The sequence below is a fragment of the Alligator sinensis genome, unplaced genomic scaffold, assembly GCF_000455745.1.
Source record: "Alligator sinensis unplaced genomic scaffold, ASM45574v1 scaffold1423_1, whole genome shotgun sequence".
NCBI lineage: Eukaryota > Metazoa > Chordata > Crocodylia > Alligatoridae > Alligator > Alligator sinensis.
The window spans coordinates 945,524-971,145 of NW_005842621.1; the positions used below are offsets into that span (position 1 = coordinate 945,524).

Sequence of the window (25,622 nt, forward strand, 5' to 3'; positions counted from 1 at the left end):
TCCGCAGCGTCGAGGCTTGGAGGAAACAAGGGATTTGTAGAAATAGTGCCCTTGGCCACAAAAAAAAAGAGATCTGAAATTTAGGAGGCTTAAGTCACCAAATTCCTAACATTTTGGAATTTGAGGTCACCAAAACTAGCTTCCTCCCAGGTGCTGCTGGTGTGTCTTGGATTCAAGTAAGTGGGCTGATCCAGGGTCTTGCAGTATGCTCATTTTAAGTAGACAGTATGGAGGTCCTCTTGGGGGAAAAGAGCTCATAGTGTCTGGAAGTGCCAGCAAGAAGGAAGCCAAGGGCTCCGATTTTCAGGTTCGCCGCCCCATGCAGACCTCCAAGAGACCTTGCAAACTTTAGTTACCACCCGAGTGCATCAGCAGAGCCAGGCAGAGCAGGCAAGCCAAGTGCTACGTGATGCACCTCTGGGGGCAGATGAGACGCTCCTGAGACCCAGGCCCGTAGCGATAAGTCGTGTTGTGATCGTGCCGGTTGAAACAGAGTATGGAGCTGTTGGTCTTTGAGTCACCTGGCTACTTAAAAGTACTGGTTTTCTGCCTTTTTAATTGAATTCCAATTTCCATCCAAAACCAGCTTGACACTAATCATAAGGAAAAGATTGTCTATTTTTATAAATAAGAAATGTCATTTTTTTTCACATTATAAAATAATAGACATCAACATTTGTATGTTAAACTTGAAAGATGCTTACATTCATGTCCAGTATTCCTCATAAACAAGGATCCTGGTTTTCCCTGACTTAAAAAAAAAATCCCCAATTTTCCGATTAAAAAAAGTCATCCCAAAGCCACATTTTTCCGTGATTAAAATGCCACTGTACATATCTATATTCATGGCATTTCATTTTAATCACGGAAAAATGTGGATTTTGGGTTACTTGTTTCAACTAGAAAATTGGGGATTTTTTTTTTTTCAGAGAAAACCAGGATCCCTGTTCATAAATAGCAAACAGGACCAAACTTAACATAAACGCTGTGTTGAGTAGCAAATCAAGGTGTCTTCATGGTTACCAACCAATGAGAAGCAGCGGTTCTTTAGGAAAATAACTAAACGTGAATCTGCAAAACAAAATTAAAACCGATGACTTGTATCAAGGTTTCTTGCTCCTATTTCGAATCAGTGATACCAAATTGCTTTGATTTGAAGCAGCCAGCCCTGTTCTGAAGTTGTTGGGGCTCTTCGGCTACTCTCCATCATTTTGCTCTCCAAAATATTTTTACATCTAAGAGCTTGTTTCCTGAGCAGCAAATGCCGCCTTCTCCTGCCAGGAAACAGGAGCCTAAATTTAAGGCTATCCGACTCCTGGCACGGGACTTCAGGGACAGCATCAGCTAGAGCCCGCTTTTTGTCCAGATCCTTGCATTGTTCTTGGCAAGAGGCTCCTGCAGACATATCCGCTGCTCCAAGACTTTCCAGAGGCGTCTTTTGCCTGCGCTTTTCGTTTCTGCCATCCGATCTTCCCTGGATTGGGCTTTCCGTCACACCGGGGAGCTTTCTGGGCTGAATTCTACCCTTGGTTGGCTCACAGGATTGCAGGTATCCAACGTTTCCATGCCGCACCGGGTCAACTTGGCTGTTCGGTAACCTATGCAAAACCTAACAAGGAGGCTCACCTAGGAACTACGTGTGTTTCATGAGCTCCAGGGGGACTGCCTGGGCAGACCGAGTGTGCCAGGGGAAGTGTTCTGCAGGATCCCATCACATAGACATCATTCGTTCCCTTACTTCATGTTATAGGATTTATGGGCACCATCTTGTACCACTGCAGCCTTCGCAATTTAGAATATATGTATTGTTCTAGGGACTTTTTTCTTCTTTCTGTTCCCATTTTTCTTCTCTCTCCTCTCCTCTCCTCTCCTCTCCCCGTCTCTTCTCGTCTTGTCTCGTCTCTTCTCTTCTCTACTCTTCTTTCCCCTTCATGTCTCATCTCATCTCTGCTCTACTCTTCTCTCCCCATCTCATCTCATCTCATCTCGTCTCTTTTGCCTTCCCTTTCCTTTCCTCTTTCCCCTTTTCCTTTCCTTTCCTTTCCTTTATGTAGAACTGCAGGTAGTCTGATTCTTCTTTAAATAACACCTTTTTGCCCCCCTCCCCCCTTTCCTTTTAAATCTGTCATCTCCTGAATTGGGTACAAACGGGCTGAAAATGCCTTCTTTCCACGTGTTTGTGTCTTTTGCATTGTTCCTTAGTAATTGCCAGAGCTCATGTGCTTAGACTCTGGGAGCTTGGAAAATCATTCCATTAAACACCTCCCCTTGGGGTGACAGGCAGCCGGCCAAGTGCTTCCCAGAGCGTTTCTGTCGTTATTATGGACCAATCCAGTTTAAAGAACACCTGTGTTCAATTTGGGGGTTGCCCTCACAAGAGAGGAGCAATTTACCACTCGGCAGCTGGTCATCTTCGCTTCCTGACTTCACCTGCAGCGGTGGTGGGCACTGTCGGCGCAGGCTTTATGTTACACAACCGTAAAGTGGTACAGAAATCACGGGTGAAAGTCAGACCCCATTGGAGCCAGCGCAGTTTTGCCACTGACCTCCCTGGGGGCAGGATTTCTTACATAAATCTGGTTTGGACTTGGAGTAAATAAGTTTACCAGGACATGTATCCATCCTCAGCACCAGACCAGACAGCAGAGCTGATGTTTTGTACTCTGCCGGCATTAACAGCTCTGGATATCAGTATTTTGCAGCCAATTGAGTATAATTAAAGATGGAAAGCAAAACGAAGAGAGCAGGCCAATCTTTGTCTGCTCTTCTGGAGTTCGCTAAATCGTTAAATGCATTTGAAAAGCCACATAATAATACCCTGCGTGCGGTGGAAGTCAGCGAAGTTCGAGCAGGGATGGATTCTAGCACTTCATTTATAACTGTCGCTTTTGCGTGGTTCTCGAAAAACGTGGGGCCAAAGCGGAGGCCGCATGAAATTCCCGCACAGGTTCAGCTATTCCAGCGCTGAACACGCTCTTGCACGAGGGACCTGTGAATTCCCCTGGCCAGCAACTAGCATAAATTAGTGCCCCAGAGCTAATCGCAGTCACCGTGCCTTGTCTTGAACCTACCCGCCGCCACCACCAACAAAAAAAAATTGCTTTGAATTTATGGCCTCAATTTCTCGGTGTATACAGGAGCGTATGCAGTGATTTAATTATTTTAAAGTACTTCAAATTAACAAATTTTTCATGGGGAGGGGAGTCATTTCGGTGAGCTATGGGGAAAATCTTCCTTCCAAGGAGAGGAATGATCTTTATAATTCACCACCGGGCCCGGTTTCTCCTGCGGTCGTTCTTTTGTCTTCAGATGCTCTTTCTTCAAGTGTCTGCGTGTGCGTCTATGGAAAAAGACACCGAGTTAGATTACGTAAGACACATTCCCGGCTTCAAGGTAGCGGCAGCCCGTGTGTGATCTTGCAATGCCCTCCCCGCCCCCCCCCAAAATCGCATCAAGGATAAAAATAGAAGCCAGCTTCTACAAACTGCTGTTTCTCATTTAAAATCGAAATCTATCGGGGGTTTTGAGCCTGACTCCCAGCGGAATGGGCCCGTGCATGGATGCGTGTGTATTTAATAGTCTGATGTGGTTATGCAGGTACAGTTTAAACTACCTGCCTGTACTGTACGTGGGTGGGGGGGTGTATTCACTCGCTGATTTGGCTCAAGATGCTGTCGATCTCTCTGTATTTACGGTATTTTTCAGCAGCTTTCCATTTCTAAGCTCTATTTAATGGAATCTATGCATAGTAAGTAATCAGGTCAGAGAGAAGCAGCATCCCCTGTTTGAGATCAATCGCCGGCTAATACTTTATCTAGGCCACTTTATTATCTCATGCTGATTCCATTCCCATTCTCCTCCTCCTTTGTAGCACGCACTTCAGCTGTGGTAAAAGTACGGATCGCATACATATTAAAAACATATACCCATTCTATCTGTATGTAAATGTGGGAGACACAGCTGGATACTGCAGGAGTTTGATTTACTAATAGTTATTATCTGTTCTAGCTGTTCAGTAGCAAAGAGAGTTTCGGAAAACAAGCTAGCGCAGAAATTGTCTTTATGATATCACTCTCCTCTTTAGTAATTGTTTAAAATCTCTTGCTTTTTTGGCTGCGAGGGTGGCCTTGCGTTTTGCATATTCCCTGCGCTTTTTAGAGCACGCCGACAGGACCGTTGAGTTCCCTCGTTGAGCGCGCCATTCGGACCCGGTGGAATTATGCTGTGCTATATACGACTACTTAAATTTAAGTGATTTTACTTAAGAGAGTGGGATTTGAAGTACCGGGAGCCAAGTATGTCGCAGTTATGCCTTTTCATTTTACTTTGGGTGCCTAAAAGTGCTCTCCTCAGATGTTGCTCAAATGTTCTCCAAGGAGCGTGGTAGGTAGAAACGATCTACCTTCTGAAACGATCGGCTGTACCAGCAAAATTAAACTTTTGCACAGAATTAAATTTGCATGAGTGTCTTGTTATGTGGCTCTCTTTCATATTAAATGATTATTTGTAGTTTCTCTCGATTTTTTTCCAACCTGAACCCAGATTCCTAGTTCTCTTCGGTATGCTGATACCGGTTAGACCGGGGCGGGCAGTTATTTTGGGCGGAGGGCCGCTTGCTGAGTTTTGGCAAGCCATCGAGGGTCACATGGCAGGCAGCCCAGGCAGTTCAATATTAATTTTCTAAAGTTTTTAGGGGCCCCACGGGCTGGATAGAATGGCCTGGGGGGGCCGCATCTGGCCCGCGGGCCGCATTTTGCCCGCCCCTGGGTTAGACAGATGGGTGTGCAACTGTGCAATTCATCAGAAACGTTAACTAGCAAAAATCCTATTTTGTCCTGAATTTTTTGAAGCCTAGCACAGTGTTATGCTTTCCTATTTCCACATTTATGAGCCATCCCTTTCTCACAGTCGTAGGTGCGCTGTGCAGAACTGGCTCTCTTGGGACCATTACCAATGATACGTATTTTGAGTGATCTGTTTTCATATTTTACTAAGATTATATAAGCCCAATGAAATGGAAGCTGTCTGGAACAGCTGCTGGTTGCCTTGTTTTCCCCCCAAATACAGGAGACTGAAACGCCTGAGTATATAAGCTATTACATTTTAAAGTTAGCAAGCCATTCTGAATTTGGCTGTAGCTCGCTAAACTTGACTATTGCATGTAACATATACGAAGGTTTTAGCTAGACTGTAAAACCGAGAAGAAAACCTAATTATATCTGGCATTTATACGAAAACTTCTCGGAATAAAACCAGCCAAAAAAAAGGCCTCTGTTTGTATCCCTTTGTGAATATGAAGCCACCAACAAATCATTTGATTTGCCCGTGTTAGTGCCGCAAAAGTGCAACCACAGAACCTGGCTGAAGGCTCGAGAGCTGGGATTTGCTTGGGGGAGTGGTTTGGATGACACCGTGAACACGGGCAGATCTAGGATTTTGAAAAAGGGGAGCAAATAATGCCATGCATCATCGCATATAACAATGCCCACTTTTATCAAGTTAAAGAAGCTAGAAGCTAGTGGTCTAGAGCTATATCACAGATCAGAGCAAAAGCAAGTATAAATTTGCTATATCATACATTATGTATAAAAAACCCCCACAACAAACGAGGCAAAAAATAATCAAAAGCTGTTTCATTAGGTTTGCAGTCGTTAGAATTAAATGGACCTCTCTTTTTTTCAGATTCATAAAACAAAATCTTCCCTTCCTGAGCCTCTTGACAGTGCATAAAATGCTTCGCCGAAAGTTATTTCTACACCCGAGTTAATGTTTTTTGCTAGTGTTCAAAACAGTCAGTAGGATTGTGAAATAGGGAGCTACGTTTCCAGGAGCAGCTACCCAACAGCAGGATTGCAGAGGAAGGAGTGGCTTAATTAGTGGAGTATTAAGGCCATTAAAAAAGGAGAGAGGATCGTTAACAGCTGTGGAATGAAGGGTTTGGAAGGGATCCGGTGGGAGGTGGTGAGCCTGTGAAGTCGGTCATCTCCATCACTGCTGCCTCAATGGAAATGCAGCTGCTGCTGCCAGGCTGGTGGTTTTAAATTTTGGGTGGAGCAGAAATCAAAGTAGGGGTGCTACTGCACCCTTCCCGCCCCGATCCACCCCGACCATGAACCCTTGTGAGAGAGGAGAGGACTGTCTTGCCAGGACCATAAACTTACCTGGGAAGTCTCATGAGGAAGCATTGCAGGGAATGCCTGCCCCTACCTAGGTCGTTGACTGCCGTTCCTTGACTGCAGGGAGTGAAGAGTTTCCACTTCTTGACCCCTTGTGCACAACTTGATGCAGCGGCTAGTAAAGCGACCAAAACGCTGGCTTGCATCCATAGATGCTTCTCAAGCAAATCCCGGGACGTCATTCTCCCCCTGTACTCGGCCTTAGTGAGGCCGCAGCTGGAGTACTGTGTCCAGGTTTGGGCTCCACAATTCAAAAAGGATGTGGAGAAGCTTGAGAGAGTGCAGAGAAGAGCCACGCGCATGATCAGAGGTCAGGGAAGCAGACCCTACGATGACAGGCTGAGAGCCCTGGGGCTCTTTAGCCTGGAAAAGCGCAGGCTCAGGGGTGATCTGATGGCCACCTATAAGTTTATCAGGGGTGACCACCAGCATCTGGGGGAACGTTTGTTCACCAGAGCGCCCCAAGGGATGACGAGGTCGAATGGTCACAAACTACTTCAAGATCGTTTCAGGCTGGACATAAGGAAGAATTTCTTTACTGTCCAAGCCCCCAAGGTCTGGAACAGCCTGCCACCGGGGGTGGTTCAAGCGCCTTCATTGAACACCTTCAAGAGCAAACTGGATGCTTATCTTGCTGGGATCCTATGACCCCAGCTGACTTCCAGCCCTTTGGGCGGGGGGCTGGACTCGATGATCTTCCGAGGTCCCTTCCAGCCCTAATGTCTATGAAATCTATGAAATCTATGAACTTTCTTTCCCAGTCAGTCCCAGGATCTCCTACAAATGGTGCTTCGTCCGCTGTGACACTGTTGATGCTTGAGCTGGTGATGAATGGCTTTGTTTGCAAGCGCTGTGTCTGTCCCCTGTCACCATCATCCTCATCCTCATCATCCCAAAACATGGAGACGCTCTGTCAGACGCCAAGCATGTGGATGCTGGGATCGTGCTGGAAATGGGGAAGGCCCAGGCATCGTGGCTGATGTAAATACTATCAGTGTTAAGTGACAGGGGTGCAAGTCATAGCCGTGGTGGTCTAAGGACACGGGCAGACAAGGGTCTTTGAGTCAATTTGGTATCTTTTATTAGACCAACTCAAATAGTTGGAAAAATGTTCCCGGCTATTAGAGCTGGTCTAATAACAGATACCAGATTTACCCCAAAAAACCTTGTGTATCGGCTTAAGTTGTTGCTTCAAGCTTTTGGCCCTTGGTGAGATCCTGGTTTTGTTGAGCACGTGTCAACATTGCGCAAAGGCATCAAGACTTCAGCCTCAGCTTTGGCATATTTCTGTGTATTCGACATTAGTCACCTTCATGGACGGCGTAGCTCGTCGCTGTGTGAGGGCAGGGGAGGATGTGAACTTGGGTGGGTGCTTCCATAGCCCGACTGAGTCCCTACTCCAGGGTGATGTAGGTAGGTGGAAAGTGCACTCAAAGCAAGAGCCTATGTGCGCTTTCAGGGGTATGGTTTGCTTTTTCTAATCGCTTGAGAAATCGGTGATTGAAACACGGAAATACACGCCGGCCATGTCACCGGAGAGCTAAGCTTGTTGCCTGCATTAGTAGCACCTTGTTCCACCTGGTTTAAATTGCTTGTAAAAACTTTTTGCTTTTTAGAGGGAACGTGACAATCTTAACTCCTTTCCAGCCTGCCCTGAAGCTGCAGAATGGCCCAGCGCTTTTTCACGGCGTGCCAAAAGGAAGAGTTAAAAGGGACTTTTGGAGGAGTAAGCAAGGTGGGGTGGAAATCTAAAAAGAGAGAGCATATATTGGCAAGAGGCAAGCATGAGATGGTTGGTATTTCTGGTAACGCTAATCTGAGAACTCCCAGCCAAGAGCTCCTTGGAGCTTGTTTCATTCGGGAAGTACCGGTAACCATCTCTTAAAGCTATTTAGGAATAACTGCAATTCTTATCAGGTTTTCCTGGATTTATTTTTTTTCCCCCCAGTCCCATAAAAGCTATTTGCAGCCTTACATTGTGGTAACAAAACTGCAAACCTTGCGCTTGTCCTGCACGGCGGATGTTGCTTGGCGTCATTGGAGTGCTTAGGGTCAGAGACCTCCGCTAGCCCCGGTACCGGCTCGCAGTGCTGCGTCGCGGCCACTTGAGCGCTGGCGGCGAGAAGCAGGGCCCCGTCCTGAAGTTTGTGAAAACTTCAACTAACTGAGTGCGATCCGGCATTTCCTTCAGTAGGTTGGTCCCAAGTGTATCTTATCCCAGGCAGCCCTGCAAGCTGTATCCCAGGGCTTATCCCAACATTATCCCAGAGCTGCCTGGGATAAGACATATTTAGCTAATGTACCTGAATCCATCGGCAGTTCCTGTTTACGAGGAGCCGGGTAGGTTTGAATTGCTGTGTGGGTAGGTAGAGGGTTGCCACACCTGTCTGTCCAGTACCGGCCACAACGAGGACCTCGTTCTGCTTGGGGCGCCTGGACGCTACCGCGATTTCAGTCCTGGACGTCGCACGGCACAGGCGGCGCGCCCCAACCCGGACCCAGTTCCTGCGCCCTCCCGGGTCCGGCTGGCGGATCGGGGCCGAGAGTGGTACGAAATCAATTACTCCGACTTTCTCATTTGTGCCGCTGACAAAATGCATATAAATAGGAGACATTTTTCTACTTAAGAGGGCCGCGCTGAAACATTTTTAATTGGATTTTCATGGTGATTGACAGCATTTGATTATGACAGTAACTTTATTTGGCTGGACTGTTATAGCCCTCTTGTTCAGATTTTTTCCATCAAAGCTCTTTTTTATCTGCTGAATTCCCGGTGGAGCAGCCGCGATTGTGAAAGAGCCTTTTAGCACCTTTGTTGTAGCCGTCCCTGGTGATGATTGGACCCAGCTGGTAGTAGATAAGAAAATGTTCCTTGCACAAAGAGGCTGTGTCTCCTGTCTCCACGGTTTCAATAATTTTAAGAGCCCCTGAAACCTGTTGAGGATTAGAAGTAGCTTTAGATGTGAAATGAGTGTTAAGTATTAGTAATCGGGAGATTAGGGCCCTGGGGACAATGGGAGATAAACAACTGCAATTAAGGCAAATCTGCCAGAGTAAACAAAATTTAGCAGAAACAGATGCCCTAACCATTTTGGGGGATTGATTTGAGGGCACGGAGGAATCGATTTTTGTCTTGTTTACACTTTCAAACCCCGGTGATAAACTGGGAGGCTAAATATTTCATACAGCCTGATTTTAGTTAATTTTTTTCCAGCTCCGCACAGTAGGCGAACTCTCTTCTAACAGTGACCGGGCCTGAGTTTATTCAGCACTCACAGAGAGCAGCTAATTGTCTATGAAGGGCCCCTGTGTTTAAATGGGCTTGACAGGAATTTAAATTTTGTTTCAATCAACCTCTGTGCTCACAGCCTGCTCCAGTTTCTAATTTTTAAATTAAACATGATTTTTTTTTTTCTTTTTTCCCCTTGAAAGCGGCAGCCTTTCCCATGGAAGTCTTTGCCTTCGCTCCCAATGACGGCAGATGCTTCAGCCCTGGAATGTGCAGGTTTATTAAGGCAATAATAGCGAAGCACCGCCATCGACTTATATGGAAAAGTTCATTGTCCCATAAACGTGCATCTGCCTCTTTAGGATTTAATTGGAGATGCTGGGGGAAGTCCTCGGCTGGTGGAAATCGGCACGCAGCCTGCTTACCCCACTGGAAGAGTGGGCCCACCGGCTGCAGGAATTTTTTCCACCCCCCCTTGGCTAAGGAGCCTTTATGTATTTATTTTGCAAAGCGCAGTGTTAAAATGCAAGCCTGCTTGAAGATGGTTTTGGTGGCCTTGATCGTTTGTTATAGCACGAGCGTACGGATGGTTGCTTTAATGACCTTGTTGTGTGGAGTTTAAAGGGAAATGTTTTCTCCGGTGCGCCGTGTAGGACTCATGGAGTCCATGAAGGAGCGGAGCTGGAAGGGACCTCCAGACGTTGCATCTAGTCCAACCCGTGCCTGAGGAAGGGTCAGCCCTATCCGATCCATCCCAGACAGGTCTGCGTTTGACCCGTTAGCACAGCTACACAGTCGACCCTGATATGTCCTGAGACATAGCACTAAACCTGCCGTTGGTAAAGCAGGGGGACCGCGGCGGCAGAGTTTGTGAATACATACCCTAGCGATCCCAGGCAGAGGGCCGTGCCCCCTCTGCAGAGTCAGGCAAAACCCTCACGGTCCATATGAGTCTGACCATGGGGTAAAATCCCTTCCCGACCCCAGATACAGGCATCGCTCTGACCCTGAGCCACGGGGCAGGACCCTCGAGCCAGGAGCCTCCGGGTTTGCGTCCCGGCAGGAGCATCAGCGCAGCCCGTCACCCTGGTCCTGTAGGTCTTGTCAGCGGACGACACGTTTCATATCCGTTGGATTTACATTGCTAGGCACAAGTCAGACAGGACGTGTTATCTTGGGGCCGGTTGATGCTCGGCTGTTTTCCTTCAGGCCTCTATAGTCGTCTCAAAAATATTTCTGTGCACTAAAGATATGTCAGGCCAAGCAGTAGGACCTGGCAGGGGTTAAAGGTAGTTAGACCCATGTCTTCCTCTGATTTTGAAAGGATTTAGGCACCTAAATCCCTTACAAATTTGACCCCGTGTCTGTTTTTAAAAACAAGGATTCGTACCAACGGCATGGTACTTTTATGGTTGAAACGGGCACTGTTTCAAAAGACGACTTCCCTATTTGAGTGTGGCTCCATAAGGAACATGGAAATGGCCTTGGTATTTGCAGTCTTGTTTCCAGGCGGGTTCGTTCTCCGAATCTCCTTGCAGCCTTGGCTGCGGCAGTGTTTGCCCTGTGGATTCAAACCAGGGCTACTCGCTTAGGTAGTTTAAATCGAGCTATTTTGTGGCCACACTTGGAAGGACCATCTTGTGAGTCCACTCCAGCTACCTGAATTACCGTTTGGGGGGAGTTTTGTCAAAATGAATCCTTTAACATTGGACTTTACTCGTTGTCCTCTGTTTGGGCCCGATTCTGGATAAAAATGCAGGCCCCAGCTCAAAATGCTACCAAACGACACGGCCAATTTTAATTACCCGCGTGCATCGTTTTCATCTGATTCCATGGGACAAAGCAAGTCCCATGCAAAAGTCCCCTGCTGAATCGCAGCCTTCGTTGGGATCGCACGCCTCTCATCTTCCTCTCGTGCATGGCTCGATGTAGCCCCGCAATGCGTGCACGAGGCACAGATCAACCGCAGGCATTTTTATAGCTCTGTTGCACTGGTCTTTTGAGCAGTAGTAACCCTTGCAAAAATGTCATCGCTAGCACTTTACACCTGGCTCATTAGGAGGTGGCGAGGGCAGCCGGTGTTTTAACGAGCCATCAAAGCAGAATGGCTTTGCCTGGAAAGCGCTGCCTGTAGGTGGACAAACAGCGTAGGACTCGGCATTGTACCGTTGCAGTCTCAGGCGCAGTCGGCGAAATCTGTTTTTGAGGAAGGCGTTGATCACATTTGAATCACGTGTGATAAAACGTGGACGAGAGCTGCGTTCCTATCCAGGTGTGTTTTTTTAAATAACAGGCACGTTGGACGGGGACTGTTTTGGTTGCAGCGACACAACGCACGGCTTCATTTGATGCATTAGAAAGGTACCGTGTCCGTGGCAGTAATCAGATTTGCACCTGTCAGAACTGGGCAATGAATTCTTACGTTCGCAGCATCCCCGGCACAGAACCAGCATTGCTGGATTTTGTCTCCAGCAAGAAGAGTCGGGCTGGAAACTCTCAACCCTCATAAAACCGGTGTCCTACCAGCCAAGTATCGACTCCAGGCAACTTCAGACTCTTTTTTCCCAGCCTAATGCTGTCTGACAGGGCCAAAAAATGCAAAGAGCCAGGACAGCTGGCCCCAGGATTGGCACTCGAGGCCCGAGGAGCCGGCGTGATGATATCTTTAGAGAAACAGAATTGCAAGGTAAGAAGTTTTCTCTCTCAGGTCCAGGAAGGGCAGTTTTGTTTCTGCAGGTTGTAGCAATCTCTCTGGAAATCACGCAGCAGCAAGCCAATGGAAATCCATTACACTTAACTATGCCGTAGAAAAGGGAAACAGCTTTGCAAGAAGCTGATCCCGAGACGTGCGTACAAATACCGAAGAATGGCAAGGGCGCTTCTCAAAGCCCACATAGAAAACTAACCAGGGATAATGGAAAACATAGCTCCAAGGCTTTGACTGCTTCACGGCGTCGTTCAATTGTCGGTATTTTTGCACCATCTTTTCAGTGTCTTATCTGTCACCATTGGGATAAAATCATTAGTATGCTAATCCGGATCGCCCGAGTTCCAGCACTGACCCAGGCTAATCTGCCTTTGCAATTGCAAGAACTATGTTTGACTTCTCTGAAAGTAACCTTAAATTGTAGTCTTGTAAGGAATTCCAGAGCTGTATCCTTCACTCCTTCTCCTAATGAGGTTATGACCAAATGCTCATTATAATTGCTTTAGACTCCTTTTAATTTTCAAGCTTATTAATCATAAGAAGAGTTATTTAAAATTGCATAAATTAATCTTAGATTAAAAGCCCATCAAAGCCTCGAAACAATTAAGAATAAGTAGGATTTCCCTAGGGCAGCAAGTTTTATTTTAATAGTGTAGTCAGGTGGATATCAGAACATTGAAGTATGGTAGTGATTAATGTATGCAAAATTTAAATGAGAGTTTTTAAATGGCAAATCTAAGTCACATATTGACCTAATGGTAGGCTTTAACTGCATTGTCTGTCATATATTTAAACCGTTTAGTAATCAACATTTTAATTACAGTGTATGTTCGGGAGGCCACGCGACAAACAAACTTCAACATTTTAAAACACTCAGGGAAGTGCCTGGTCCCAGCGGGGCTGTGCGTTCAACTGTTCACAATGAACCAAAGCATCAAGTAGACTAAGCATGTTTGCTTTGAATCAGAGACACGTTCACGTACCTGCCCATGTGGCAGGGAGTGCCACAGATCGCGGCTCCCCTCATCCCTACCCATCCCTGATGAAAGTACGCCCTTTCTAGCCTCCAAGGCAGTGGAGGCCACAGCTGCTTTCAGTTTTAAAAAGGCCCTGAGCATTTTTATGACAGATCCTGCTTATTTTACTTGTCTCTTCATCGCCTCCCCACCCACGTGAGAGAGTGCTGACTTCTTCAAACGCCTTTATGAGTAGCTTCATAGATGGTAGGGGCTGGAAGGGACCTCTTGCAATCATCGGGTCCAGCCCCGCTACGCTTGGGCAGGAAAGGCTGCTGCAAAGTGAGCGTCCAGGCGTTTTTGAAGATATCCAGAGTAGGCGAGTCATGTTCGGCCTCTGCTGCAGGAGCACCTAGGTGAGATCGGGGTCACGTTATGCACCACCACATGCCAAGACACACGGTCCCTGCTCAGAAGGCTTGCAATGTGAGCCCGAAGCGGGACCTGGAGCTGGGGTGTGCACTAAGCTGATCTCACATAGGAGCCAGCAAACGTGTTACATGGGAACAGGTTTTAATCTCTCTGCCTGCTCAGTTGAGTTGCCTTCAAACTGGTGACCTGTAAATGCTCAGTAGCAGTGCTGAGACGCGTGCTGTCCCCGGCAGAAGTGTTGCACTCCAGAGAACGGAGCCTCCTTTGTGTGTCGATACATCTACTAAGTCAAAAGCAATCAGGACTCGTAAGAGAGATGATATCTTTTATTAGACCAACAAGATTTTTGCAAAAAAATGTCTTTAATTGCAAGCTCTAGTAAGTCAAGCTCTGACTTTTTTTTGGCGCTTGCTTGCTTTGGCCAGCATGCCCCCCTGCAGAGGAACCAGCAGATGCTCTGAAACACGAGTTCTCTGTCCCAAACCCTAGCTTTCCACCCGCTTTTTAAAAAGAGATCATTGCCTTTAACTGAAGCGCAGGATGAAATCACAACAGTGAAATGTCTCATTTACAACTGAGCATCGCCGGTGAGTGCCACATTGTGCATTATGTGGTCGTTCCAACTAAAAAAGTACTTTATTTTGTGCCAAAATAAAGGCCCGCATGGGTCATTGCTAGAGTTTTAACCCAGAGATTGTATCACCCCTTCAGCCATAGGAGCAGTTGTGGGGAAGGGAAGCAGGGTGCTAACACCTCCGTGGACAGAGAGATCTCACGCGCTCTGCTAGGGAATTGCACGACGGTAATAGGACAACGGGCATCAGGATTCCCCATTGCTCTTCCTGGCTCCAGTAGCATTTACACAGCATAGCCACGTGCGTGGGGACCGAACCTGCCATCTGCGTGCACAACCCACCCTGTGAAGCCATAGCCAAGTCATAAAAATCTACATGCAATTTAACCACTAAAGGGGCACAAATTGTTGGCCCCTGGATGTGATCACCTGGACGGCACGGGCGTTTCATGCCGCTTGTTCTGTCTGAAAGGCTGTCTGCTCTGACTTGCCCAAGTTACGGCGGAGACCTCACTTCTCTTCCCAGCTGTGCCTGAAATGACCTTGTGCAGGCTCTTTGTTCACACATTTTGCAGGCAGCTCCCTTGAAGTGGGAGGCCTTGATTAATTATATGCATGGTCAAGGGCAGAAATATGGGAGGGAGTCGCTGGAAAACTTTGGATGAGAATGGCAGGCCTGCTGGTGGGTGGCAAAGTGCACGTTGTGTTGTGCAGGAGAATCGCTCTTACTTTTTTAGCCAGGGAAGGAAGAAGAGCACGGGGGGGGTGTTTTTGGCATAAGGCCGAAGACTTTGGGGTATTTTCCTCTAGGTTCCCTTTCCCTAAAGACGGTTGCCAATGTGATAAAAAGGATGAGAAATCAAATGGTCAAAGAGCACTTGAAACATGTAACGTTGTTGTTTTATTATGAGTACAAATTGATGAGGAGGGGGCCAGGTGATCTCTGGATCGGAGGCGCCAGGTGAGGGAAGGAGCTGTCGGGGTGTCGGGAGCTGTTTAAAGGTGCGATCGCAGCGTGTGGCTGCTCTGCTCTGCACGCAGAAATCTCCATCTTGAAGCCCTTGTAGCTTCCTGGAGACTTTTCAGTGCTTTAAAGCATTGACATCATGTTTCTAAGCCTGTCTAATAAACTGCTGCTTTGTTTGCTTTTTCTCCCCTTTAAAAAAAAGAAAAAGGAAGAAGAAAGCCCTGCATCAAAATTGCATGTTAAGCGGGGAGTGAGGTCCTGTTAAAGCAGCCTGTAGCCGTCAGTAATATTTATTTTCTCTATTTGTTTTAAGCCTGTGAAGACTGTGTGGTTTTCTCTGTAATGTCCTGATGGAGACCTGACCAGCAAGCGTGCAATGCCCCTAGCCCTAATGTGCCATTAATGATAGGTTAATGTACAGTATAATGTTTTTTGGACTATGGGTTCATTACACTTCTGAGTGCAAGGTCTTTCTACAGAGCGCCCAAGGTCCCATTGCATTATATCACGCAATAAAAATACCCTTTTCATATCACACACTAATAAACTGTATTTGAAATGCTGTCTAAGGGCACCGCTATCATCTTGATAGGCTGCACACACGTGCAACAGTTGGAATCTTTTTATTATATTTTTGGTTATGCCGAGTTCACATTTTTTAAATAAAAACACATAATTGGTTCCTGGGTGTTTGTAAACCATCTCCACTATAACAACCAGGTCCTAGAAGGTATTTATGCAAGGGGTTTTAAATGAATAGCTCAGCAGTAAATAAAAGCCAGTGGCTGCTCACCAGCCCGTACCTGGCATATAGACACGGGTCTCTTGATTGTCACGGGTGATTTATCGTTAGGCTTTGCATCAGGCGGCCATTCACACATAACCACAACGCCCTTCATACCAGGTCTCCTTGTCCCTTGCTGGCCTTACACTCATGTCTTGCGCTCTGCCTGGCACCTCTCTAAATGGAAGAAGGCTTTAAAGTAGTTTGCAAGCGACCCCAGGACGCGCAAGGGAAATGCATCTTGTACCTGGTGGCTGGTCTTGGCTCCTCTGCCTCTTGTGTTTTTTTTCACATGCCAGTGTCTTGATCTTGGCAACTCTTGCTGGTAATATTCAGCCTCCTTCTTGCGCTGTGGCCCGGCACAGAAATGGAAGAAGGCTTTAAAGTAGTTTGCAAGCGACCCCAGGACGCGCAAGGGAAATGCATCTTGTACCTGGTGGCTGGTCTTGGCTCCTCTGCCTCTTGTGTTTTTTTTTCCCATGCCAGTGTCTTGATCTTGGCAACTCTTGCTGGTAATATTCAGCCTCCTGGCAGTGCCTCCCAAATCAGTACCTTCTCTTGCAGGTCTTGACAGTTCCTCAGAGTCGGCGAAAGTGTCTCCAAACTGCTCCGAGCAACATCACTTCCAGAGCCTCTTCCGTGATCAGGGCCCCCGAGGGCTCGCTGCTAGCACACAGACCAAAGGTGACAGGTCTTGTCCCCTGCGGCTTGCAATCGGTGGCAAAGAACAGGCTTGTAGGCAGCCAAGGTACTTACACCACAGCCATCTGGGTGGAGGTGCAGCACGGTCTTGGTCCTTGACCGTGGCTCCAGGCACCACGAGCTTCACAAGAGCAGCAGCTGCCATGCATTGGATCCTGTGGTGCGCAGATCCAGCTGTAAAACCTGGCTATGCCGAAGGGCAGCATCAGCTAAGAGTCGCTAGCCCTCTTTTCAGAGACCGCCCATGTTGCATGGGCCTTTGGCTAGCCACCTGCATAGAAGGGAATGTCTCCCTTGCGGAGCGGCGCTCCTTGCAGTTTCCCTCCGGGATGCTGCCTGCGAGACAGGATGTGGCATTTGGGCCCAGCAGGAGAAGGGGTGCCAGCCTGCCCGGGGCAGTGGGAAGGTCTGCTGCATTTGGAAACCTGCAGCATTTAAGGTCTGCAGCGTGGCGGCGTACTGACCACGTTGCCTTCTTCCAGCCAGGAAGATGGCAATGTGAAGGCAAACCTGTGCTTCTGCAGACCGGTCGTGCTGGAGTGACATCCCTGGAACTGGTCCAGCCAAATTACTGGAGCTTGCCCTGGCCATTAGCTCCCATTGTCCAGGTCTTGCTTTGGAGCTAGCAGCACCTTTTCATGTTCCTCTCAGATGTATAACCCCCGGACGGCCCCCTCTCACTAGTGCTTACCTTTTAAAGAGTTAACCTCTCTGGCGGGACACAGCCACTTGAAAGATGTCCCCTTGCTTGAGAAAACCAGAAGTGACAAGTCCATTTAAAAAGCCTGGTTTGTCATTGTTTATCTCATTTTCAGAGTCGGCACAGAAAATTAGGCTGGCTGACACTCACTGACACTCGGTGCCCCCCGGCCTGTCCTCCCTGACCTTTCCTAGATCACAGCCTTTCCCCTTCCCCTGGATGTTTCAATCGCTCTGCAGCAGATTGTCATATTGAGCCAGCTCTTGATCCCGGGATAATTCAGGAGCAACAACTCTCTGGCAAATGCAAAACCCATTTGTTTTTCTTAGGTCGGGGGGAGCGGGAAGGCTTTGCTGCTCGGTGTTGCAGGTTTATTGATGACTGGTTTCTAGGACTGGCCTCGCTTGTGACTGCAAAATTGGTTGCTTGTTCGTGGGGGTGCATAGGAGCCTAAATCATTTAATTGCGGTGTCACAGGAAAAGAATTGGCCCCGTGCATCCAACTAACGTGATACTCTCGGGCAGCGACTCTCAACCTCGTTAGACTTGCAGCGCCCCTTCGGAAAGTGCCAGCTCCTAGTTGTCGCTCATCTTTTGACTATGGAAAAATAATAAAGCAGTTCTTCCATTGCAAAGAAGTCGAAGCCCGCAGCAGCGCAGAATGGTTTTAACACTGATTCCTGTTTGAAATCTCTGGGTTTGTCCCGTGAAACATGTTTACCTGGCAAGCAAAATGGATCAGGGGGCTGCTCGGTGCCCAGAGGTGACGGTGTTGGAGAATCATAGCCTAGATCATTTGGACCCAGCTGGCTCTGCAGCTAGGTCCACGCAGATGCACGGGTCTGCCCTTGTGGACCTGAAAACAGGCTTGAAGCCTTGGAACAGCCCCAAAACTCACGTCCCGATACAGTCAACAGACGGTCGCGGCAAAAGCAGTTTCCTTCCCACCGCGAGCAGAGAACGCCAGGCCACCCTGGAGCTGCGAACCCGTTCGCTGCGAGACAAAACCCACGTCGAGCTTCTGGGCGTTCATTTTCGGTCGGCCTGACCTTGCCAAAGGAAGTAAATTGGTAGCCGAATATTGGAGTGCAATAGGTTGCTTTGCGTTGTTTGTACGCCAGGCTAAAGCAGGTCCTGCTCCGGGTGGTTATTTGTTGCTGAACTGTGGGGTGGCTCGAGTCGGCATCTGTCTGTGGTCAGTCGTTTCCCTGGAGTCGTGGTGCTTGGGACCCGATGAAACGCATCTCCTTCTAGCAGCCTGGACCGCCATCTGAGCTCTCGGTGAATTTAGCTTCGTTTCTGCTTCTCCATCCTTGCCCTCCAGTTTAAAACCCTTCAGCCGAAGGCTGCAATTCAGGACAGCATCCCTGTTCACATCGCTCAAGTCTTTCAGGGTGTACTTAAGCGCTGTCCTGAATGAAGACAGAGGGAGGGACTTAGTTGCCTGCTTACTGCTTTCCTGAACTGAAGCCTGAATTAGTACCTTGGTAACCCCAGGGGTGGATAGTTTGATTTTCTGAAAATTAGTGTCCCTAGAAGCCTAAAGACGAAGAAACACGAGATGGGATAGGTAGCACCCGCCATGTGACAGCCTTGCCTGGAAGGACAAACGTGATAGACATCCCCGTGGTTGACGCTCACGGCGTACATACCCCACACGGTGCGAGTAGTCGAACTATGAGGATAACGTAGATTTGTGAAGGCGTCCTCTGCAGCGAGTCTGTCTGTCTGCGAAGGGGAGAAGCGAATGGTCTTTGTTCAATAGCTTTTTTTTAAAACCGGCCTCTCTGCTCTTCCTTGTCTAGGGGGTGCTGATGGTTTCCCCCCAATATCACGAGTGTCCTGGGACTGCTGATTTACAGAAAAGGCATTGTAGGGCATTTTCGTGTCCCCTTGCTCTGCGTCTTGCGGCCCAGGATCTTGGTGCTGTGACGTTTTCCAACAGAAAGCATTTGAGTCCTCTTATTCTCCCCATAGTACCTCCACAGGCCAGAATCCGTCCAGATTAATCATAGCCCACAAGTGAATATTTTTGCCAGGCAAATCGATGCGGCCATGTCTGCTGTGGACCCCCACGGGCCGGGCGTGGGCTGGGGGAAGGCGCTTCCACGGGCTCAAAGCGTCGGGGAGAAAACTGACCGACCAGCTGCGTGGCTTGAGTGGGCCGAGCGTGGCGGGGGATGCATGGGGAGGACTGGTGCCAGCCACGGGAGCTAGACTCTGCACGTGAAACGGCCCCGCTGTTGCAGTGCTCCAGCTGCACGGATACATACAGGGACCAAAACAGCCACCCTCTGACCGTTAGCCTCTGTCCACTGCCGTCACCTCCCCTGCCCTGCACAGCCCTCTGGCCTCCTGCACCAGCTCCCCTTGGCACGGATCAGCAGGAGCTCAGTCCATCCGGCCACCTTTCTGCTATCACCCCCCGCAAGCATTGCATCCCATCCATCTCAGCACCGCCTTGCCGGGAGAGAAGCTTGTGTCACTTAGGGACCGAGCATCTGCCTGTGCATCGGTGTCAAGGATCCCAGGGATGGAAACCATGCGTGACCATCTCAGCCGCTGCACCGGGATGGTGGGTGAGGCGGCGCGTACATGAGCACAGCCCCAAAGAGGCCCCAGTGCCATCTGGGAGCTGCAAAACCAGTTTCCCGCGAGGTGTTGTGATGGGGAAGCCTGGCTCTGCCCATGCCAGGGTTGTTTAGACCTTTGCCCCCTTTATGTTACCCCACCTCTGGCTTTACAGAGGGCCCATGGAGCTGCTGGGCACTGGCAGCTGTGCCAGGCAGGAGCTGCTCTGTTTCCTTCCCTGCTGCGGGGTAGAGCCCCGGTCGGAGTCGAGCCTGGGCCAGGGGGGTCCCAGACCCCCGTCTCCAGGGCTGGCTGTTGGCACCTCTTCCTCTGGAGCCCTTGGGCATCAGTCATTACTGGCACAGTCGCTGCTTCCCATCCCGGTGGCCAGTGCATCTTGCCCAGCAGAGTCGCTCCCTTGCCTTAAATGCCCGATTCCTCCAGCAGTTCCCTCCCATCTCCGCCAGCTCAGTTGCAAGGGGGATTTGCCAAAAGGCTCCGTGGGTTCATTTGTCTTGCAGCAAGTTGCAGCCCAGCTCCCAGCCTTGAAACAGCTCTTAGGAAACCGCTCTGCGGAGCAGCAGCGTTGTGCCTGTCCTTCAGGTTTCCGGAGATCCCGGGCGTATTTCATTCCTGTAGCTTCTGACATCTCTGGCCCTGACCTTGGGAGTGTTTTATTGTTCTTCTCCAGCGTGGCTGGCCACAGTGGCTAATTCAGCAGAGGTTTTCCATGTCTGCGGGAGCAGTTGGCCTCTTTCTGCCATTTCTAGGATTGCAATCTGTTTTTTCTGTGCAAGCGCCTCCTTCCCCAGTCGTTCGGACAAGGCTGGCTCCAGAGTGCATCCAGGTGGAGACCAGCGCTCTCGTCCGTGTTCGTGTTTCCTCCTGAAGTGCTATCCTGGTTTTTATTTGGGGGTCTGTTGGGTACATCCCCTCACTGCCTGCAGGAGCGAGAGGAGTTGCAGGCTAGGTGGCTTTAGGGACCACGTCCTGCATCATGCTTTTGACCGACGGTCAGAGCTGCTGACAAAGCTGTGGGGGGATACCGCATGCCGGGGAGCCGCTCCCTGCTTTTCGTGGCTCGCTCCCCTCCCGTTGCATCACCGAAGGACTTCCATCCTCTCGCGTGTACATGGAGGATGCCTCGCCTCGTACGTCAGGATGTGAGCTGCCTTCCTCCATGCTGCGGTGGGCTTGGGTCTGTTGTGCAGATTATAATGAAAAAATTGACATTCTGGGGATTTTTTTCATAGATAATTTTAAATTCCTTGATCTGCTCTGCCCCCGGCAAGGTAGGGGTCCAGCCTTGGTCTTCGCCGCAGCAAGAGCAGGATTGTAAATGAATGCGGCACTTCAGGAGTGCATCCGCCTGCCAAGCACATAGGCGACACAATGGACAGTCTCTGCCCGGGGACAGACCAGGTGGGAACGAGCCCCTTTCTGACTGCACGGAGGCCAAGGGGAGGCTGGCTTATTAACATCACGAGAGGCGGGGGGCAGGAAGGGAGCTGGTGCACATGCGGTGCTGCACTCCGCTTTAAGAACGAGCGCTCGGAGATGCGTGCTCGAGGTCAGAAGCGCCAGCTGAAGTTCTTGTTACCAAAGTGATGTGTAGAAAAATAGAAATGAGACTTGGGAGAGTCCAGAGAAGAGCCACTCATATGATTAAAGACCTGAAGAGCAAGCCATGCAAGAAAAGGCTGACAGAGATGGGCCTGTTCAGCCTAGAAGAGAAAAGACTCGGGGGGGATTTGGTGGCAGCTTACCAATATATCGGGAGAGCATCAGGGGCTAGGTGAACAACTATTCACCAAAGCGCCCCAGGGGAAGACCAAGAGCAATGGTCTTCAACTCCTAGAAGAAGGTTTCAGACTGGATATAAGGAAAAACTTCTTCACGGTTTGTGTGTCCAGACTCTGGAGTAGACTCCCTGTGGGGGTGGTGCAGGCACCTACTAGGCCTGAGCGAAGCGGCAAGTATTCGCTTTGGATTTGGATTCAGCTGATTTGTAGGGACGGTGATTCGATAGTGATTCGAATCACTGTCCCAATTTGATTCGGTGCCGATTCGGAGATTCGTCCATAGACTAAACAGGCAGCAGTCCTTGAGGGTGCTGGATACGGCTGCCTCCGGCTGGTAAGTCTGTTGCGGCAGGCAGAGGGAGGAGGGAAGGGGTGTGTGGCGGGGGCAGATCAGTGCCCCCACAGCGAGGGAGGGATTGGGGCTGGGGCAAGCTGCCCAGCTGGGGCGGGGGGTGCGGCAGTGGGCTCCACCAGCACAGCTCGGTGGCAGACAGCTGGGGCTAGCCCCCCGGGGCACAGCCCGGCTCAGCCTGCCCCACGCACATCAGGGGGCACATGCCCGCTCCCATGCCCTCCCCGACCGGCGGCGCACAGTGGTGGGAGCCCCTTCCCCAAGTCCTGCCATGCCCCCCAACCCAGCTGGGCAGCTTGCCCCAGCACCAATCCCTCCCTTGCTGTGGGTCCTTGATCTGTCGTCCCCCCCGATACCCTTCCCTCTCCCCTCCGTCCACCACAACAGACTTACCAGCCAGAGACAGCTGTGCCCAGCGCTCTCGAGGACTGCTGGCTGTTTAGTCTGTGCCCGAATCTCTGAATCAATTCGGAGCTTTTAATTGGTCTCCCAATTCAGATTCGGAGATTCGCTGAATTGGGCCGAATCTCCTCCGAATCGGATCGGCTACCGAAGCTTTGCACAGCCCTGGAGATCTTCAGAAGGAGACTGAACACACACCTTGCTGGGGTTATTTGACCCCAGCGGTCTTTCCTGCCCAGAGCCGGGGGGCTGGACCTGATGGTCTCACGAGGTCCCTGAACTTCTGTGAATCTGTGGCTCATAGCTGTCCTGGGCATGTGAGCCAGGGTGGACAGGAGGTCACGAAGTTGGCCGCACTGCGGTGTTTCCCAGGGCTACCACCTGCAGCCGCCGATGAAAGGTGGCACCCCCTCAAGCTCTCGCCCACCACTCCTATATCAGAATAGACCTGAGGATGATTTAGCCAAGTGCCTGCTTTTGAGGATTAGCACTGCATCCTGGAGATCTTACCTGTTACACAGAATCGAAGAAGATGAGGGGTGAAGGGACCTCAGGAAGTCACATCTAGTCCAACCCTCTGTTCCAAGCAGGACCGGCCCCAACATTGAATCGTAGAAGTACATTAATATGCAGTGCGCTGTACCCATGTCTTCCACACACCCAGGTAGGACTCTACCTCTGGGTAAAATAGTTGCAGATCAGACGTGTCCAGATCCCAGCCGCTGTCAGCCATACACGCACGCGTGTGCATATGTATCTGCCACAGCAGAAAAATGTGTGGCCGCCACCTCCGATGCTGCCACACCAGAGAGGAGTTGCGGCATGGTTGCTCCTGGCTCCCTGGCCAGTCGGGGAAACGTCCCCCGGGAAAGGATTCAGGCTTTGCAGGATCGGAGGTGGAGCAGCCTCCTACTTTTGGAGACCTCCCCCAAAACCACCGTGCCCTCCGAGCCAAGCGGCAGGCTGCTTCGAAGCAAGACCCAGGGGCTGGCTAACAGGTAGCAGGCTAAGACAGGTGTATTGCATGGGGTTGCCTGAATGGTGTTAGTCCAGATCATGGTTTCTGTAGGAGCAGCAGGCTCTTCACTGGGAAGAGAGTGCATGTCTACCCTTGCCGGAGCCGCTCTTGCCTTCCCGGAAAACGCTCTGGTTTTTCCCCTTTTCTGAGCAGACCTAAGAGCCTTGTGTTTTCACTGATACCGGCCTTGGCCTGGGACCTCCACAACTCCCTGCGTTACACGGCTCCCAAAGGGAGTGAGAGCAGTAAGACGGTGCTGGAATAGGTGCAGATGCGTTCCCAGCTGAAATGAAAGCATCCTAAGTGGACAAGAGAGTTTCCCTGAGGGGCGACCGTGCCTCTCTGCAAACCCAGTCTTAGCCTGGTGAAGTGGGAGCGCGGTGGGGAGGGAGACACCAGCTTGTTTGGCTTTTGCATCCTTGAGAGTGGTCTTAATGAGCCAGGAGCCTGCTTGGCAAATGCCATGGGATTGCAGGGTGTGGATGGAGCATGGGGCTTGTCTGCGGTCAACCCCCCCAGCCTTCCTGCTAGTCCCATTCTCCTAGCTCTTTGGGCTAGGTGTGGGGCTGGGGCCGTGGGGGTCAGGGGGACACATGAGAAGCAAGAGGTTTCTGGTGATATCTTTTATTGGACCAGCTGCAGTTGGGAGAGACGCGAGACAAGCTTTTGGGCACATTTCCTTGGCCCTGGGCATGGGCTATTTAATGGCTGTGCTAGTTTCTAATGGGGCCGCACCTGTTGTAGACCCTCCCACAATAGAAATACTAATGAAAAATGAAGGGAGCGTATCCATTCCCACTGCAAGCTGCACCGCAGGGCCCTGCACACGTTCAAACTGAGCTGGATAGAAACCAGCCGCAGAGTTGTTACACATTTTCAAGCACAGACTTCTGTGCTGATTGGCCCTTTTTATAGCTGGATAGCCATTTTTATGGTGTGCTCAGTACTTCGCACATGTGGCCGGTCTAAAGCTATTGTGTGATTGACCAGTTAATTGCATAACAAATGTAATGGGTGGCAGAGGCCGGAGGGACACGGTTGCTGCACGGCTCAAAGAGAAGGCATCACGAGCTCTCGGGGCGGGGAGTGGAAGGAAAGACAGGATGTCCGTTAGCCATCTCTCGTTACTGTATTTGCTTGGAAAAAAGCTGCCGGCTCCAATGGTGGGCTTGCAGCGCTCCCGAAATGCTTCCATGCAGAAAACTGCTAACAAGAGCCTTGTTTTTCAGCAACCTCAAGCAAGGCCTTTGTGTTTAGATGCAACAAAGAGGTGCGCATGACAGCTAACTCTGTGCCTCTCCCTTTGCCAGGGCCACCCCTTCATCGTGCAGTACAACGACGGGAACGCGGAGGTGGTGTCCATGTGGGTGTGCAGGATGCTGGAGGAGCGTCGCGCCCAGCAGGCCCCGCAGTGACCAGGGCAGCGTGCTGGTGGCGGAGACCACAGGACAGGACTGGCAAAACCAAACCCGGCCGCGCATCGGGTGGCCGCCACAGCTGGATGATCTTTTGCTATAAGTATTTTATAGAAGCATCAACAAAACCTTCCAGGATATTTGCTGCTGCCTCTTTTTTTCCCCCCCCCTCAGACTTTAGGGGATTTTCTTCACAGATTTCTTTGGTTTGCTGAGTGATTTAATGTCCTCAAATTATCTTCAATCAAACTGTACACAGCCTTAAAGCAAGTATATTATATATATTTTTTTCTGTTGTTATTGAATGTACTGTATATATCATGGCACCAGAGTATTTTTTAACCTTTCGTCTTTTGCTATTGTACAAATGAGACCACTGACTGTCCAGAAGAGCTAGTGAGCAGCTGTGGGCTGCGTAGAAACAAAGACGTCAAGAAAATGCTTGGTTTAAAATTGTATTTGTATGTTTGGGAAAAAAAAAGAAAGTGGCTGGGCTTCACCGTTCTTAATGGAGAGACCAAGGTCTTCTTTTACAAGAATAAAGTGTGGCAAGTATATCATCACTTGTGCTGTGCAGATGCTAGGTTATTTATAGCTAGTGCAGGGCAAAATCTCACCCCGAGACCAAGCGTTCACATAACAGGGGGTCTGTGTACATATAATATGTCCATGCACACGCACGCTGCAGCCTGTGACGGCACTAGGAGCCGTGCCTGTGTTACAGGACAAAAGGTAGCCTTTGTTTCATATCTGATTCATAGAGTCATAGATGCTAGGGTCGGAAGGGACCTCAATAGATCATCGAGTCCGACCCCCTGCATAGGCAGGAAAGAGT

The 25,622-nt window shown here is 49.7% G+C and overlaps 1 protein-coding gene across 2 annotated transcripts in view; it reads left to right on the forward strand.

Moving 5' to 3' along the window:
• The window catches only part of MAP2K5 (mitogen-activated protein kinase kinase 5), a 182,766-nt gene extending 157,416 nt beyond the window's left edge, over positions 1 to 25,350 (forward strand). For both annotated transcript variants that reach the window (XM_006033317.2, XM_025215098.1), the window contains one exon: positions 24,683 to 25,350. In XM_006033317.2, coding sequence (XP_006033379.1) covers positions 24,683 to 24,787 — 105 coding nt within the window. In that variant the 3' untranslated portion in view covers positions 24,788 to 25,350. The remainder of the gene's footprint in view (positions 1 to 24,682) is intronic.
• The last annotated feature ends 272 nt before the right edge of the window (positions 25,351 to 25,622 follow it).